The 16,070-nt window shown below is 41.3% G+C and overlaps 1 protein-coding gene across 1 annotated transcript in view; it reads right to left on the bottom strand.

Moving 5' to 3' along the window:
- The window catches only part of NPC1 (NPC intracellular cholesterol transporter 1), a 50,135-nt gene that overhangs the window by 14,278 nt on the left and 19,787 nt on the right, over positions 1-16,070 (bottom strand). The window contains exons 7-16 of the mRNA XM_054016606.1: positions 12,805-12,881; positions 11,651-12,021; positions 10,691-10,917; positions 9,867-9,967; positions 7,728-7,830; positions 5,185-5,374; positions 4,337-4,519; positions 3,366-3,480; positions 2,186-2,313; positions 1,948-2,088 (exon numbers count right to left, since the gene is read on the bottom strand). Coding sequence (XP_053872581.1) covers positions 1,948-2,088; positions 2,186-2,313; positions 3,366-3,480; positions 4,337-4,519; positions 5,185-5,374; positions 7,728-7,830; positions 9,867-9,967; positions 10,691-10,917; positions 11,651-12,021; positions 12,805-12,881 — 1,636 coding nt within the window. The remainder of the gene's footprint in view (positions 1-1,947; positions 2,089-2,185; positions 2,314-3,365; positions 3,481-4,336; positions 4,520-5,184; positions 5,375-7,727; positions 7,831-9,866; positions 9,968-10,690; positions 10,918-11,650; positions 12,022-12,804; positions 12,882-16,070) is intronic.

Genomic DNA, 16,070 nt, shown 5'->3' with positions numbered 1-16,070 from the left:
AACCAATCAGTACCAAATGAAGTTGGGAACTAAGGGTCTAATCCCACTCCTATTCAAGTCAATGGGAGTCTTTCCATTGCGTTTAAATGGCAGTTGGCTCAAGGATCAAATCCAAAAGAAAAATGTTTATTTTACTTCTGTTTGCTAAAAATTAGGGCTGTCAAGTGATTAAAAATATTAAACACAATTAATCGTGCTGCTAAACAATGATAGAATACCATTTATATAAATATTGGATGTTTTCCACATTTTCAAATATATTGGTTTCAATTACAACACAGACAAGTGTCTAGTGCTTACTTATATTTTTTATAAATACTTGTACTGTAAAAATAAAATTGTATTTTTCCATTCATTTAATACAAGTACTGTAGTGCAATCTCGATCATGAAAGCTGAACTTACAAACGTAGAATTATGTACAAAAAATAACTGCATTAAAAAATAAAAAAGTCCACTCAGTCCTATTTCTTGTTCAGCTAATAGCTCAGACAAACAAGTTTGTTTACATTTGCAGGAAATAATGCTGCCCGCTTCTTGTTTACAATGTCAGGTGAAAGTGAGGACAGGTGTTTGCATGGCAATGTTGTAGCCAGCATTGCAAGATATTTACGTGCCAGATGTGCTAAAGATTCATATGGCCCTTCATGCTTCAACCACCATTCCAGAGGACACGTGTCCATGCTGATGATGGGTTCTGCTCGATAACAATACAAAGCAGTGCAGACCAATGCATGTTCATTTTCATCATCTGACTCAGATGCCACCAGCAGAAGGCTGATTTTCTTTTTTGGTGGTTTGGGTTCTGTAGTTTTCGCATCGGAGTGTTGCTTTTTTAAGACTTCAGAAAGCATGCTCCACACCTCGTCCCTCTCAGATTTTGGAAGGCACTTCAGATTCTTAAACCTTGGGTCGAGCGGTGTAGCTATCTTTAGAAGTCTCACAGTAGTACCTTCTTTGCGTTTTGTCAAATCTGCAGTGAAAATGTTCTTAAAACGAACAACATGCTGGGTCATCATCCAAAACTGCTATAACATGAAATACATGGCAGAATGCAGTAAAACACAGGGCAGGAGACATACAATTCTCTACCAAAGAGTTCAGTCACAAATGTAATTAACGCATTATTTTTTTAACGAGCGTCATCAGCATGGAAGCATATCCTCTTGAATAGTGGCCAAAGCATGAAGGGGCATACAAACGTTTAGCATATCTGGCACATAAATACCTTGCAATGCCAGCTACAAAAGTGCCATGCGAACATCCGTTCTCACTTTCAGGTGACATTGTAAAGAAGAAGTGGGCAGCATTATCTCCCATAAATGTAAACAAACTTGTTTCTCTTAGCGATTGGCTGAACAAGAAGTAGGACTGAGTGGTTTTACATTGTTCTATAACTGCACTCAAAAAAAAAAATCTACACTTGTAAGTTGCGCTTTCACGATAAAGAGTTTGCACTACAGTACTCGTATGAGGTGAATTGAAACGTACTATTTCTTTTATCATTTTTACAGTGCAAATATTTGTAATAAAAATATAAAGTGAGCACTCTACACTTTATATTATTGTATTTGTGTTGTATTTGAAATCAATATATTTGAAAATGTAAAAAACATCCAAAATACTTAATAAATGTCAGTTGGTATTCTATTGTTTAACAGTGCGATTAAAACTGCGATGAATTGAAATTAATTTTTTTAATCGTGATTAATCTTTGAATTAATCGTGTGAGTTAACAGCAATTAATCGACAGCCCTACTAAAAATGCATCCAATATCAATTACTAAATATTTAAACAAACAATTATTTTGGGGAATAGTATGTAATACTGTAGAAATTAAACATTAATTCTGTCTTTAAGATAGTTCGGAGTTTTCGTGGATGATTTGTATTTGGTTCAAAAAAGATTTTCTTGGCCAAGTCTCACTATAAGTGAAGGTGTACATACCACAATTGGTCGCATCCAGTCCTTAAGCAGACATGGAGAATATAAGTCTTTGAAGAACAGCAACAAGATGCTCTCAGAGTGCTGGACTCTACTTTCTTCTTCCCCACCTTTGATACAACACAGAATATCCATTTGATTTCTCTACAAAAATAAAACCGAAACATATCAGAATTAATGCAGTCACCACCCAATAGCGTGCAGAAGTTGCAGTATATGGAACTGGAATTAGTGGACTCACCTCTTGTCGCTTTATGTCCAATCCCAAGAGACTTACAAAGCAGGTTATTTGAAGAAGGAAGTCTATGAACACAGCCATTCCAGCAAAAAGGGAGAAAGTGCGGACAGCTGGCATGGTAGACAGAGTCCCTGGAAGTGGGGGAAGACAAAAAAGGAGGGTCAGGACATTAGGCTTGGCCCAATCCCCAAATGACATGCACAAACATCCTTATTCACCAGTATGTTGGAGCAGCCCTGGAGCTGAGTTGCCAGTGCAAGGCTACCTAATGCCATTGGATGATTTTCCCAGAATAGGGGGATAAATCAAGTGGCATAGGAACTGCTAAGGCAGGTCTATATGCCACCCCCGCCTGTCCACCCCACATGTTAGAACAACACTTTAGGGTCTGCATATAAAAGATGATTTCAAAAACCCCTTGTTAAAATCCACTCCAGTACCATACAGGCAGTTGTAACTATTCAGCAAGTAACCATGGATTAAAACTAGTTCAGAATACCATCAACATGACTAAAATATTACTTGTCTCCTCTCTCCGCAGTCAACTCAAGACACTATAGAATGCCTGTTCTAGTCTATTAAAATATTTATGCTGATAAAAGCAAAGCAGTAGTGGGAATCAGACATATTGCTAGCAGTCACTGGAAATTTCACAATACAATCTTATGGCTGCACTTAAAATAGGAGCTGAAATATCCCATTGTGCCCAGCCAAGACATTCCCGTTATAGCGCTGGAGAAGGCTATAAAATTGTGCCAAACTCTATGGGGGTTTTGTGATGAGCGGGAATATCTAACTTCTTGAAGACTGAGATTTCTAGATTCCTTATTCCTATCTTCCCGCTTTCCCATCAAACTATACATCTAGCCAGTTTCTCTAATGACTGGGAGAGTTTGTTGCTTCTATTTCTAAATCGACCATGTTTTGTAAGTGCAACCATGGGCAAGTCACTTCGAATCATGCGCACCACAGTTTCTCTTTATGGAAATTGGGCCTAATGCCTACCTCACAGAGGTGGAGTTAGTTCCTTGGATGTACTTTTTTAGGCAATACAGTGAACATTCTTACTTGGTTAAGCATTGTACAAAGAGGGTGATGAAATCAAATAAATAATATACACAGCAATAAGTATAGCACAAAATCTCGAAGCACAGAAAAAAAAAGAAAAAGATTAAATTTTTACCTAAGAAAAATGCTACGGTCTCTGAAAAAGAGGAGAGCAATATACTAGGAGCCACATCTCCTAGGATTCTGCCGATCTGCTTATCCAGAGTTTCACCTGGAAGACGCTCATCTCTCTGTTTTAAGGAAATGTAATTCACTCATTAGGGATTAAAGTAGTATATTCAGAGAAACTTCTCAAAAGTATGGAACAAAAGGCATGTCAAGTCAATGTTGTATTTATAGCAAGTCAGTGCTACTAGTGTGCCAGAGTGACAGTCATGGAGACAGAAGCTCTCTCTTTACCCACTGAGTGGGTACAAAGCCTGAACAGCCACAGCATGAGCTTCCCCACACTGCCCTGGCAATGCATTTCAGCCCAAACCTAGAAGGCCCATAGGGATGAAAGGGTAATTCAGTCTCCCATTCAAATGTTTGGTCTTTGCTGAGATGCCACAAGGGTGCCAGTTATTTCTGGTGGGTTTTAGAGACAACTGTCAGCTAGAAAGTGGATTAACCACCACATTTTATAAAGCACGGTCCTCATGCTCAAGATTATATAAAACAGACACTATTTCAGCCCCACTATCCAGCTCACATACAGTCTACCAAGAGGATGGTAAAAAGCGTGAGATGATGGTGAAATCCTTCACCACTGATTGCTGTGAGGCCATGAACTGTATATCTGCCTATAATTTACAGTCCAGAGGCCAAAAATAATTTTAATTCTTCCAAAAGTAAAGAGCTGCATTAGCAACATACTTTACACTGAGAAACTGTAAATCACTAAATATCAATCCTGAATATCATACTGGCTCTTCTCCCCCAAATCAACTCTCAGGACAAACCTCATCCTGCGAGGTGCCAGGCACCTTCAACTTCTAGTGTGTTCAGTAGAAGAGAAGGGTATTCAGCACCTCACAGGATAGAGGCCCTAAAGTAGGAGCTAATATAGTACGTACACATTAAAAACACAAGAGATCGTTATAATACCTGAAATGTCTGAACTATAATGAAGATGTTGTCTACCCCAACAGCCAGCACCAAAAATGGAATGACTTCAATAACAATCAATGTTAATGGGATTCCAAAATAGCTGAAGATCCCCAGAGAACATGCTACTGAACTCAATACGATCAGGATGCCTGCAATGCCCAGAGAGATTTTTGAATCCACCTGACAAATGAACAAAACAAAAACACACAATATTAACTGTAATGAAAATACATCTGTCAAAGCCATTCCAACCAGAACATTTTGGAATTTATCTCCCATTCTAGGAGTAAACTCTTGACTTGTATGATAAAATAAGTAGTTTTACCAATTACACTGAGGCTGCCTACAGCATGGCCCCTTTTAAACATTCAGGATTATGTTATTTGAAACTGAAGAGCAAAACTGCACCTAATTTGAAAGGTCTTGGTTCAGAAATGACTTAAAATACCTTGTTATTTAATGACAAAAGTTTTAAAAAAAGGGGGATGTGATGATGGAAGGAAAGGGGATCAAATGGGACATGGATTTCCCAGTTCGTTCTCTTGCTTAGAAAAAGAGAAGCCGTTTGTAACCCAGAACACTCTGGTAAGACAGAAATAATGAAAAACTAGGGATGCTTTATAATAATGTTAACACCACTAGCTGATATTAAAATATTGATCATGAAAACTAGTCAAAGTTGAGATTAGACTATTTAACAAAATAAAGGTGTTACAAAGATTACAGTGTTTTAACTTATTTTAAATGCTACATATACATACATACATACACACACACACACACACACAAAATGTAAGCCGTTATTATAATTATGACATCTATTATTTTCAACAAACTAAGCATACCAGAAATCTTTCGCAGCTTTTGATGTGTCCCAGGGCTATTGAGATGTACAGAAACATGACAGCATAGCTAATTACAACAGTCTTGATATCACTGTTACTTTCACGGTTTATCTCATCTTCAACACTCCGTTCAGCAGAGAATGAAATGGTTAAGTTTGGATTCTGGTAGTTTTTCACAAAGCTGATAAACCTGAGAAGAAAAGCAAAATGTTCTCTTAAAAATACCAAGCTAAGAAAAAGAAGAAGCCACATCTTTTTCAAACTAACATACAGTACACCTACCCCTCAAAAGAGAGTTGAGATGGTAGGAAAAGGTTTAAAAACATCAAGTCAAGTCTTTAATGTTAAGCAGGCCGTATCAATCCCTTCTGCACAAGAGCACATGATAGTTAAGAACACACTTCTCTAGATCTTTCGCTTTTATCATGGTGAACATCTGAAACACTTCCCATTCCCACTAACCCACCACGTAACTGATGGTGCTGTGTAATGAGTGGAAGGCATGACTTAAATAAGCGTATGACAGATATGCATCCCAAAACTTTGGATCATTTCCTAGCACCAAATACCTACCTTTCAGGCAGGTCTACACATAGAGTTGCACCAATTTAAATAAACGTGATGTTAAACCAATTTATCAAAACTGGTACAACTTTGTGTGTGGACATTCATATCACTTTGGCTTGCACCTGTAAGCCAGGTTTAAACCAATGTAAGAGTGCCCCTGCACAAAGTTGCACTGGTTTAAAGTCTCACTTTTAGTTAAAGGAGCACAACATGTGTTTAACAAAGCCCTTTACTCTCCTCTCAGCCCCAGAAATATGCAGCTGAGTGGAGTTTATGATGCTAAACCATTGGACACCAATTAGAAATGCACTCTACCCCAACCACCCTCTCCATCTCATCTGCAACAAATATAGGAATGCTTTTCTTATAGCTTATTCTCTCACAGTAAGTAAGGAGTTACTTTATCAGTACAGAACTGCTATAGTAATTCCTCACTTAATGTTGTAGTTATGTTCCTGAAAAAATGCGACTTTAAGTGAAACTATGTTAAGCTAATCCAATTTCTCCATAAGAATTTATGTAAATGAGGGGGTTAGGTTCCAGGGAATTTTTTTTCACCAGACGAAAGACTACACACACACAGTGTAGAAGTTTTAAACAAACAATTTAATACTGGTACACAGTGGTGATGATGATTGTGAAGCTTGGTTAAGGTGGAGGAGTCAGAGGGTTGGATATTTCCCAGGGAATGCCTTACTGCTAAATGATGAACTAGCAATTGGCTGAGCCCTCAAGGGTTAACTCTCACACTCTACAAGGCAGCAGGAATGGAAGGAGGGGAGACAGCATCGCAGACAGAGAGTGTGTGTGTGTGTGTGTGTGTGTGTGTGTGTGTGTGATGCACATTTCCCCTTTAAGTACACTGCCTTGTTAATTAGATCAGCTCGCTGAGACTGCAACTGCTGCCAGCAAGCTCCCTCCGTCCTGAGCCCTGTCGTGTGTCCCCCCACTCTATGGAAGATGGGGTAAGTGGGGTGCAGGAGCAGAGGGGGAGGGGGGACATCCTGACATTAGTCTCCCTCTTCCTCCCCTGCCCCCCACCCAGCAAGCAGGAGGCTCGGGGAGCAGCTCCAAGGCAGAGGGCAGAGGGCAGAAACAGCACATGGCAGTGCGGGGGGCAGGGAGACAGCTGCAATTGCTAGTCTGCTGGGCAGTTGATACATAGGGAACTTAGGGGAGCTGATAGGGGGGGCTGCCGGTCCACCCTGGTTCCAAGCCCCCACCAGCTAGCTGCAACAGGCTGCTCTTCCTGCAAGCAGTGGACAAAGCAGGTGGCTACCAAATGATGTTAGAAGGGAGCATTGTGCAACTTTAAACGAGCACGTTCCCTAATTGATCAGCAACGTAACAACGAAACAATGTTAACTGGGACAACTAAGTGAGGAGTTACTGTACTTGTTTTTGTAAACCCAATCTCAGTCCCTTGATGTGACAATGGACTTAATTACTCAAGGAGAAAGTGAGTCTCTACAAAGAAACAGAAGAGCAATGTTCTCTAGAGTTTGAAAACAAGACTAATTTAATTTCAAATACAGGCAATTGAAAAAAGGTTCACAAGATCAACTACTACAACTACTGAAGTAAATCTACTTGTGAAACTGAAATAGTCTGAACTGAGACAGTTATTTCAGTGAGACCTACATAAACGTTTTCACAAGGATTTCTCAGTTGCCAGACAGCACTTTGCTGACAAGAGCACAGAGATACAACTCTTGGTTTATGTGCCAAACAAGGATCTCATCAGAAACAAAAAAAGTTATACATAAGTGAAAGTTTATACTTTTGATTCAGCTTTGTATGATCACTGGCACAGTCAGTCAATCTTAAATCAATGTCACACTTCAAATTTATTCACAGAAGCATTCTCAGTGCATGTTTAGAACATTGTTGTCTTTGCTGTGAAGTCTACTAAGCTCAGAGAAAAAAATGAAGTTACTCCAACTGTCATAGTCTAATCGTAATTACAAGAAACTTACTCTTTTTCCCAGGCCAGAGCTCTCATCAGCTTGTGTGTATCATTGTAGTAATTGTGGACAGGGAAGGTAATAACAAGGGCTGTAGCATTATTGTAGTTTTCATCTATATGTAAAAAAGGAAGAGGTTGGAAGGAGAAAACACTAAAATCCACTATGAAAACGTGACATCTTTCTTTGCGAGGAAGATGGGGCACTTTTTGTAAAGTGTTCTCTTTGATTTTAATGGGAGGTTGTTTCAAGCAACTCATTTCCGGTCTCTGGCATCCCACTGAATCCAATCTGCTTAGTCACCTGCAACCACTCCTCAGATTTCAATAGCACCCATAAACTATTACAGAAAAACTGTCTGCAGGGACACATGGGCTGATGAGAATTTTGGAGTTCATCCAAGGAGAAACATTCTTCATTAGCTAAGTGTGATATCAAAGTATTAAGAAAGGTAATCCTGAAGTAGTTCATAACCTAAATAAAGGAATTCATATTGATATTGTGCCTATATATCTAGCACAGGGGTGGGCAAACTACAGTCTGGGGGCTGCATCCGGCCCTTCAGACGTTTTAATCCAGCCCTCATTCTCCAGCCGGGGAGCAGGGTCAGGGGCTTGCCCTGCTCCACGTGTGTCATGGCTCCGCATGGCTCCCAGAAGCGGCAGCATGTCGCCCACTCTGGCTCCTACATGTAGGGGCAGCCAGAGAGCTCTGCATGCTGCCCCTGCCCCAAGCGTGGACCCCACAGCTCCCATTGGTCGGGACCCGTGACCAGTGGGGACTGTAGGGGCAGCGCCTGTGGACAGAGCAGAGCGCAGAGCTGTCTGGCCGTGCCTCTGCTTAGGAGGCAGAACGGTACATGCCACTGCTTCTGGGAGCTGCTTGAGGTAAGTGCTGCCTGGAGCCTGCACCTCTGACCCCCTCCCACATCCCAATTCTCTGTCCCAGCCCTGATCCCATTCTCCAAACCCGTTGGTCCCTACCCAGAGCACCCTCCTGCACCCCCAATCCCTCATCCCCAGCCCCACCCTAGACCCTACACCCCTAGCCAGAGCCCCCTCCCACACCCCAACTCCCAATTTCATGAGCATTCATGGACCGCCATACAATTTTCATACCCAGATATGGCCCTCAGGCCAAAAAGTTTGCCCACCCCTGATCTAGCATATAAATGACAAGCATTCCTGTTCACCCCCACTCAAATTATGCCACAATAAATAAATAAAATAAAAAAAATCAAAGTAACAGAGAATACGACATTAACTTGTACACAAACTCTGATCCCTTAGCACTGAACTTCCAGTGAGTTACCATTTATTTAAATGGAACAAGATTGGGCAATCAGAGAAAGCCTAAGTTTCTCAGAGTGCACATTTATCACATGTAATATGTTTTTGATTGAAATGACTATGTGATTAGATTCACCTTGACCCTTCCCTATCACTCACATATTCAAAAGGAACACTGTCAAGGTCAATGGGGCCAAATTTTATTTGGAGGCACCATAGTGTGTTCATTTTAAAAATAATCCCGCTCCTCACAGTCCTGAGTATCTAAAGACTTCCCTAAAATAATTACTATTCATCATTGTTACCCCATCTCCTCTGCTCTGTTCTAAGTGATCCAAAAGGCCAGAGCACATCACACCATCCCTCAAACTCTTGTCTGTTTCATTTCTTCCCTCTAAATCTTTTAAATATTTCCAATAAACCAACACACACATACACTGAGAGCTTTCATAGGGCAGGTGGAACTCGGGGGACACAGTATGTTCTGTTCTGAATATTTAGCAGGAACTGTAATTTTTTTTTTTGCTAATAAGCCACAATATTAATGGTCTTTCTGAAACAGTTTGTTTCCATCCCTCCCAGGTCAAGTCTAGGAGGAAGTCATTACATCCTCACATGACTATCTAATCATTCTTGCAACCAGGCAATTTACCAGACCCCCAACTCTCTGGAGTACATTTATACAGCACCATAAGAGGTCCATGGCACTTTACAAGTAAATAGAAGGCATTCACAATGGTGAAGAGACAAAGGGAACAGAGTACAAAGCTGTACAAACCTACAAAGACAGTGATCTAATTTAAGAAGCATCGACCTTAAGTACTTGAACAATATTTCCAGCTCTATTTGCAATTACACCTACCATCATATCCTCCCAACACTAGCCATGGAAAGACAGGTCCACCAAATGTTCCCAAACAGGGATCATGAAGCTCACTTGTATCATTTAGAGATGCTGGGGCCCTGCAAAATATATTCACAATTGATTGATTTTTTTTTTTTTTAATCTGATATTTGGGGTGCAAAGCAGCATTGAAAATTTGTACACTTACCTATCGTTTACAGTGTTATAGCGATTATGCTGGGTATTGGAGTGACAGAGCGATAACTACATTTGTAAACTGAACACAAAGTTTGCTTGTTTTGTGATGTAAACTGAAAGCTTATCTGTAAGTTACTTATTGTGGTTTAAAAAAAAATAATTTTAAGCTGAAAAAACCTTAAAAAAAACAACTAGATTTCTCAGGTGAAGCTTTTTAAAATTGCTAGTACAGAAGTATTTTACTTTAGCTAAACACTTTTCTCTCTAATGCCCTGAAGAAATAATCCAGGAATCCCCATGTTGCTGATTTGAAGCAGAAGAATATCCTGCATTTTTTCCAGGAGGTGGGGCTTGCTCAAGCCTCTGTATGAGTCTCTGGTTCTGCATCCATCACTGACTGTGAAAAACCCCACTGGAGTGGGGACAGACATGGAAATGCAGGAAAAAGATGCTATACTACCAGTCAAAAGTACACACCCAGATGGCATTCCATCAAATAAACCAGGAAAAAAATTCAGAGGCAGCTGGCATGAATATGGATACAGCATGTCAAATGGAAAAACAAACAAACAAACCCTAAAACAGTTTTTAAGAATCTATCTACACAAATATTTTTAAAGCACGTATTTAGTGGCTCTGCTTACCGGACACAGTACAAGAAGTGAGTGTGATAATCAGCATAGACATAGAACTCATCCCTATCTGAATGGTTTAGAACGGAGTAACTGTTCTGAAAGTAGTTGAGCACACTCAGGATAGTGCAGTTGTTATTGTAGGGAGCAAGAGGAGCCAGGCAGATGTCCTTCAGCATTACAGTCTCATTGTCATAAGAAGCAGTTATGTTTTCAATAGCATTCTGCAAATCTAGCACCTGAAACAAAAAACACTATCACTCAAACAGCACTGTCAAGGCATTTGGTGGAGCGGAAAGAGCATTTTTCTTCTCTGTGTAAGATCAAATACTTTTAAAAGTCATGGGGCATTTTTCGTGGTTTCCGAGCTGGGTACCATGCTTTTAATATAAGCACACAACAAATGATGAAGCAAAACATGGTTTTTATTCTAAGTACTAGAGGAGTATTTTTCATATATATTGAGGTTCAAAGCAGGTGGGAATGAAGGTACAGGAGCTTAAAAACAGGGGCAGGCAAAGGGGAGGAAGGTGATTAGCCCTTTGCTGCAAAGCAGATTGGAAGTTCTTACAGTCTCTTTGCTAACTCCAGAGGACAATACATTTTAGATATTTATAACAGACTAGTTTTTGGTGGAAATTCACATTACACCTCTACCTCGAGGTAACGCTACTTGATATAACACGAATCCAGATATAACGCGGTAAAGCAATGCTCGGGGGGGCGAGGGGAAGGAGAGATCCACACTCCGGTGGATCAAAGCAAGTTCAATACAACACAGTAAGACGTGGTAAGATTTTTTGGCTCCCGAGGACAGCGTTATATCAAGGTAGAAGTGTATATGCTAACAACATAGGTGAAACAAAACCCAGCTTCATACTGATAATTAATCCCTTTTAGGGTCCTACAAGTATTGCAAAACACATTGCATTCACAGCTCTTCTACATGGATAGGCCTGCAAAACCCGTTACCTGGTATAGGATGTCTTTGTCAAGCGGAGGCCCAAAAGGCACATCAGCTCCTGATGGGACTGGTGAGTAGGTGTGTGGCTTACTGTGTGGGGCTCGGATAATAAGTTGTTCAGTACGGAAGAAAGGTCCAAAGTGAGCATCAAAGTACTGCTTCTCCTTGCGAGCTTGGCTGCTTGGGGCTGACCAAAGGTCTACAGGATTTGTAGTGAGTTTGATATACACCAGGCCTGAACAGCACATGGCAATGAAGACCAGAGAGAAGAGAACAACAGGCCGTGGATTTCGAACACAGAAAGCACCCCAGGACATGAATGTGAGCCGTAAACAGTTCTCAAACCTCTCACCAAGTCTTTCACCACAGGAAGCCTCACCTGTAGGAAGTGGAGATACAAGATCCAAACTATTAAAATGAACTATTTTCTTATCGAGTAATTTCTTTGGATCAGTCAGATGCTTCCAGGCATCCATACAGAGGAGATCATCTATTGATTCTAGATTTTTTTTTTTTTTAATTGCCATAAACCAAAGATAAAGGTCTTATCAACAAAGGGGCTCAAGCAGGAGAAAAACTGCTAAAACACTGCAGTAGTTTTTAACAAAGTGGCAAGCCAGTGTGGCACAATTAGATGGAACCATGTTTATAAAAAACATGCTAATAGTAGTCCCACCTACACTTGAGCATACCCATGATTGGCAGGATTAGAGGCATCGGAGCTTTTACACTTATTTGTAGTGTGGATGGGACAGGACATTTGTAGAACATTAAAATCATGTTAGGTCATGACCTGATTCTCTATAATTATGTTGTCCTAATCACAGGAGAAGGTAAAAATTATTCCTAAGAATGCCAAACTATACATTGTCATGGCTAAATTTTCAAGTGTATGTGGACCCACAACGGCCCCATCCACAATGATGAGCCAAATGATGTCAAAAAGGAGTTTGGCTGGGACTGTATTTAAAATGTTACTCCCAAATTCTATATAAAGTCAGCATAATGAGAGTATGAAGAAAGTGCAGAAAAACTGAATTAAGATGAACCAACTAGGTCAGGAATGTTGGACTAGGTGGTCTTTTGGGGTTCCTAAAATGTCTCAGACTCTTCAGAGAAGGAAATATCTAATCAAACCCTATCATTATGATCCCAGACCTACCGTTGTCATGGCGAGAATTAACAGAGAAGGCTATATTGCTGTCGATTGGAGTGTATTCGGAGACAAAATGCCTTTTTCTGTTAAAAAACAGACAAAACAGATCATATATTCAGTATGTGGTTCTCTAGCAAAAATCAATACAACTGTTTTCCAGCATTGTATTATTGCAAAAAATACAGTAATAGAGGTGAATCAGGCAATCCAGTCTGGACCAGAATTGGCAAGCATTCCACTTTAGGTCCATCTCTAACCAATATCGTCACAAACAACAATATTTCACTATAAGCTTTATGCATCTTAAATTTGTCATATTTTAGAAACGAAGGGAAAATTCACCTTAAACTTAGATCATTAAGATAAACTATTTCTGGAAATTTAGGGTTTAATGTTTTAGACTAAAAAGTTTGCCAATAGTTTTTTAAAAAATGCAAGTGTAAAGACTGAAAGACCAGACGTTCCCTCCCTCCTGCCCCCCCCCCCCTCAAAACGTCTCTGCATTATTCTCCAACACTACTACTTAGGCCTTCCCTGAACAGACCCATATGGTCACAACTTCTTTAAACCCCTTTCTGAAGCGTCAACTCTGATGTGACACCTGCAAGAAAACCACCAACCCATAATGGCTAAGCTGAGGGACAGCTAGGAAAAGTGTATACATATGAAGCTAAACAAATAGCCAAGTGTACATAATATATACATTTCCTTGTGACCTTAGCCATCCACCCTTCATATGTTGTTCATCCTGTTAGATAACCTCTGCAGGGCAGGAACCACATCTACTTCCATGGTCTTCAGTTTAAATAATGTATTTAGGTTTGTTTCCACTTGTGACTATCAAAATCATCTTAGCACAATATGAATGTTAAAAAGCTCTCCTTTGAAAAGTCTAAATGAACTCCACTTATATACACATAAACTGGGGAAACAGAATATTGCAGCATGTCCCAAAAGTCACAAAATCCAGGCTCACGAAAACCACAGGAGGATGTAAATTCCACAGTGAGGGACTGACCCACTACTGAACAGTCACCATCCACATTCAGTTAAATCCATTAGTGAGTTGCTGACTCTCCAATTGCCTTCAGTGAGTCGGCAAAACCCACTTAATCCTTTCACAGCTGTCAGTCAAGATACTTAGAGCTTTGTAACCCAGAAGTCAACTGGTAGCCAGTGTAGATCCAAGCATTAATGTGTTTTGTGGTCTTGTCTACATTAGATGTATTGCAACACACATCCTATCTGAATACAAAGTTCCTTTAAGATTACTGATCATATTCCAGAGATATGTGCCAAGACTTTAGCAGACCTAATAGATCACCATCCCTCTTCGTGACAGGTCTTCTGCTGCAGATGGTTATTCTCACAAGCCCCAGCTTTGCAAAGAGAGCTGCCTGTGAATGTACTTAACAAGTTTACACTTGTCAGACTGGCTAGCCTGCCCACACCGCACTACAGGTTTCAATGATTTGATTGTACTGTTGTAAGTACCTACAGTTCTCTAGGGTAGACAAGCCATTTGTGAGATAACACTTAGCCCACTTACTATGTTTACCATCAGTTCAACAGCTTTTGTTTTTAGTTGTGTTTGGGGTATTTTTTTTTATTTTAAAGGGATGATATCAACACTCATGACCATTTGTCACAAGGCAGTTATTGTTTATTACACTTCCCACTGTATCACATTGTTATGCGTCTGTATATTTATACTTCCACAGCTACAACAAGGGCTTTTGTCAAAAGTTATACATGGAATTCTATTATTGCCACTACTGAGCCTTTGGAAAACCAGCATAGACAAAAGTCTCCTGCTGTTGCCACAGCACTGTGTAAACCAGGGGCAGGCAAACTTTTTGGCCTGAGAGCCGCATCGGGTTTCAGAAATTGTATGGAGGGCCGGTTAGGGGAGGGGGAGGGGGCGAGGGCCACCCCCCCGGGACTCCTGCCCCATCTACCCCCCCACTCACCTACACGTTCCCTGTCCCCTGACTGCGCCCAGAACCCCCACTCTGGACTGCCCCCTGCCACCCCATCCAACCCCTCCTCTCATTCCTAATGCCCCCCCCCCGCCCCAAGACCCCTGCCCCATCCAACCACCCCTTCTCCCTGTCCCCTGATTGCCCCCTGCCGCCCCATCCAACCCCCTCTCCTTCCTGATTGCCACCCCCCGGACTCCTGCCCCCATTCACCCGCCCATTCCACACCCTCTGACTACCCGGACTCCTATCCATACCCCCACCCCCTGACCATCCCACTGAATTGTGCTGCCCCAGGAGCTCACAGCCCCACCGCCCAGAGCATTGCACTGGCAGTGGAGCGAGCTGAGGCTGTGGGGATGGGGGGGACAGCAGAGGAGGGGCTGGGGGTGAGCCTCCCGGGCCAGGAACTCAGGGGCCGGGCAGGAGGGTCCCGCAGGCCAGTTGTGGCCCGTAGGCTGTAGTTTGCCCGCCTTTGATGTAAACCAACCGGTGAAGACAGGCCTCTAGAGTCTTTCCTCCACTAAGTTTGTCTACACAGCAAGCAAACAACTGCAGATGGCCCAGCTCAGCTAACTCAGGCTTGCAAGCTTCAGGCTGTGGGGGACATTTGGGCTCAGGCTGGAGCCGAGCTCTGGGACCCTCCCGCTTTGCAGGGTCCCAGAGCTCAGGCTCCAGCAGAAGTCTGAATATCTACACTGCAATTTTTAGCCCCACAGCCTGAGCTCTGTGAGTCTGAGTCAGCCGGGTCAGCCACAGCTGTGCCAGGGATTTTTTATTTCCCTGTAGATGTACCCACTTGGCATCTAGACTTTCACTTCCGCTGTTGGTATAGTATAGTTTAGTTAGCAATGGTGGAAGTACTACTCTATAGTCTAGATACAACGGTGGAGTTTTTTTGAAAAATTCTTGGACACAGGTTTATTTTTACTTGCTTGTAACTTTTCAGAAAGTTCCTCTTCGGGCTTGAAAAGTTTCCAAAGCTTTGTCTCAGTCCACAGGTGATTTATTTATTTTTGAGGAGAGGCAGTAGATAGTAGGAGAGGGCTGAGTTGAAGTTTCTTTAGCCATTTTTGTATTATGGGAGAATGAAAAGTATACAACTTTCAGCATAAAGTGTGTAAGATTTAAGCTCCCCCAAAAACAAAAGACAGAAGAAAAATGCTCTAAAGTTAACATCTTGCTAGTTCTCAACGAGGAAGAGTCTCTGCAAAGGATAATAAACTGATGGTGTAAATAATTTTCAAATTCAAGTTAGTGAACATGCATAGTAGCGATCTTGTGGGACTTCAG

Source organism: Malaclemys terrapin, chromosome 2 (assembly GCF_027887155.1).
Source record: "Malaclemys terrapin pileata isolate rMalTer1 chromosome 2, rMalTer1.hap1, whole genome shotgun sequence".
Taxonomy (NCBI): Eukaryota; Metazoa; Chordata; order Testudines; family Emydidae; genus Malaclemys; species Malaclemys terrapin.
This window is presented reverse-complemented; position numbering and strand designations above follow the sequence as displayed.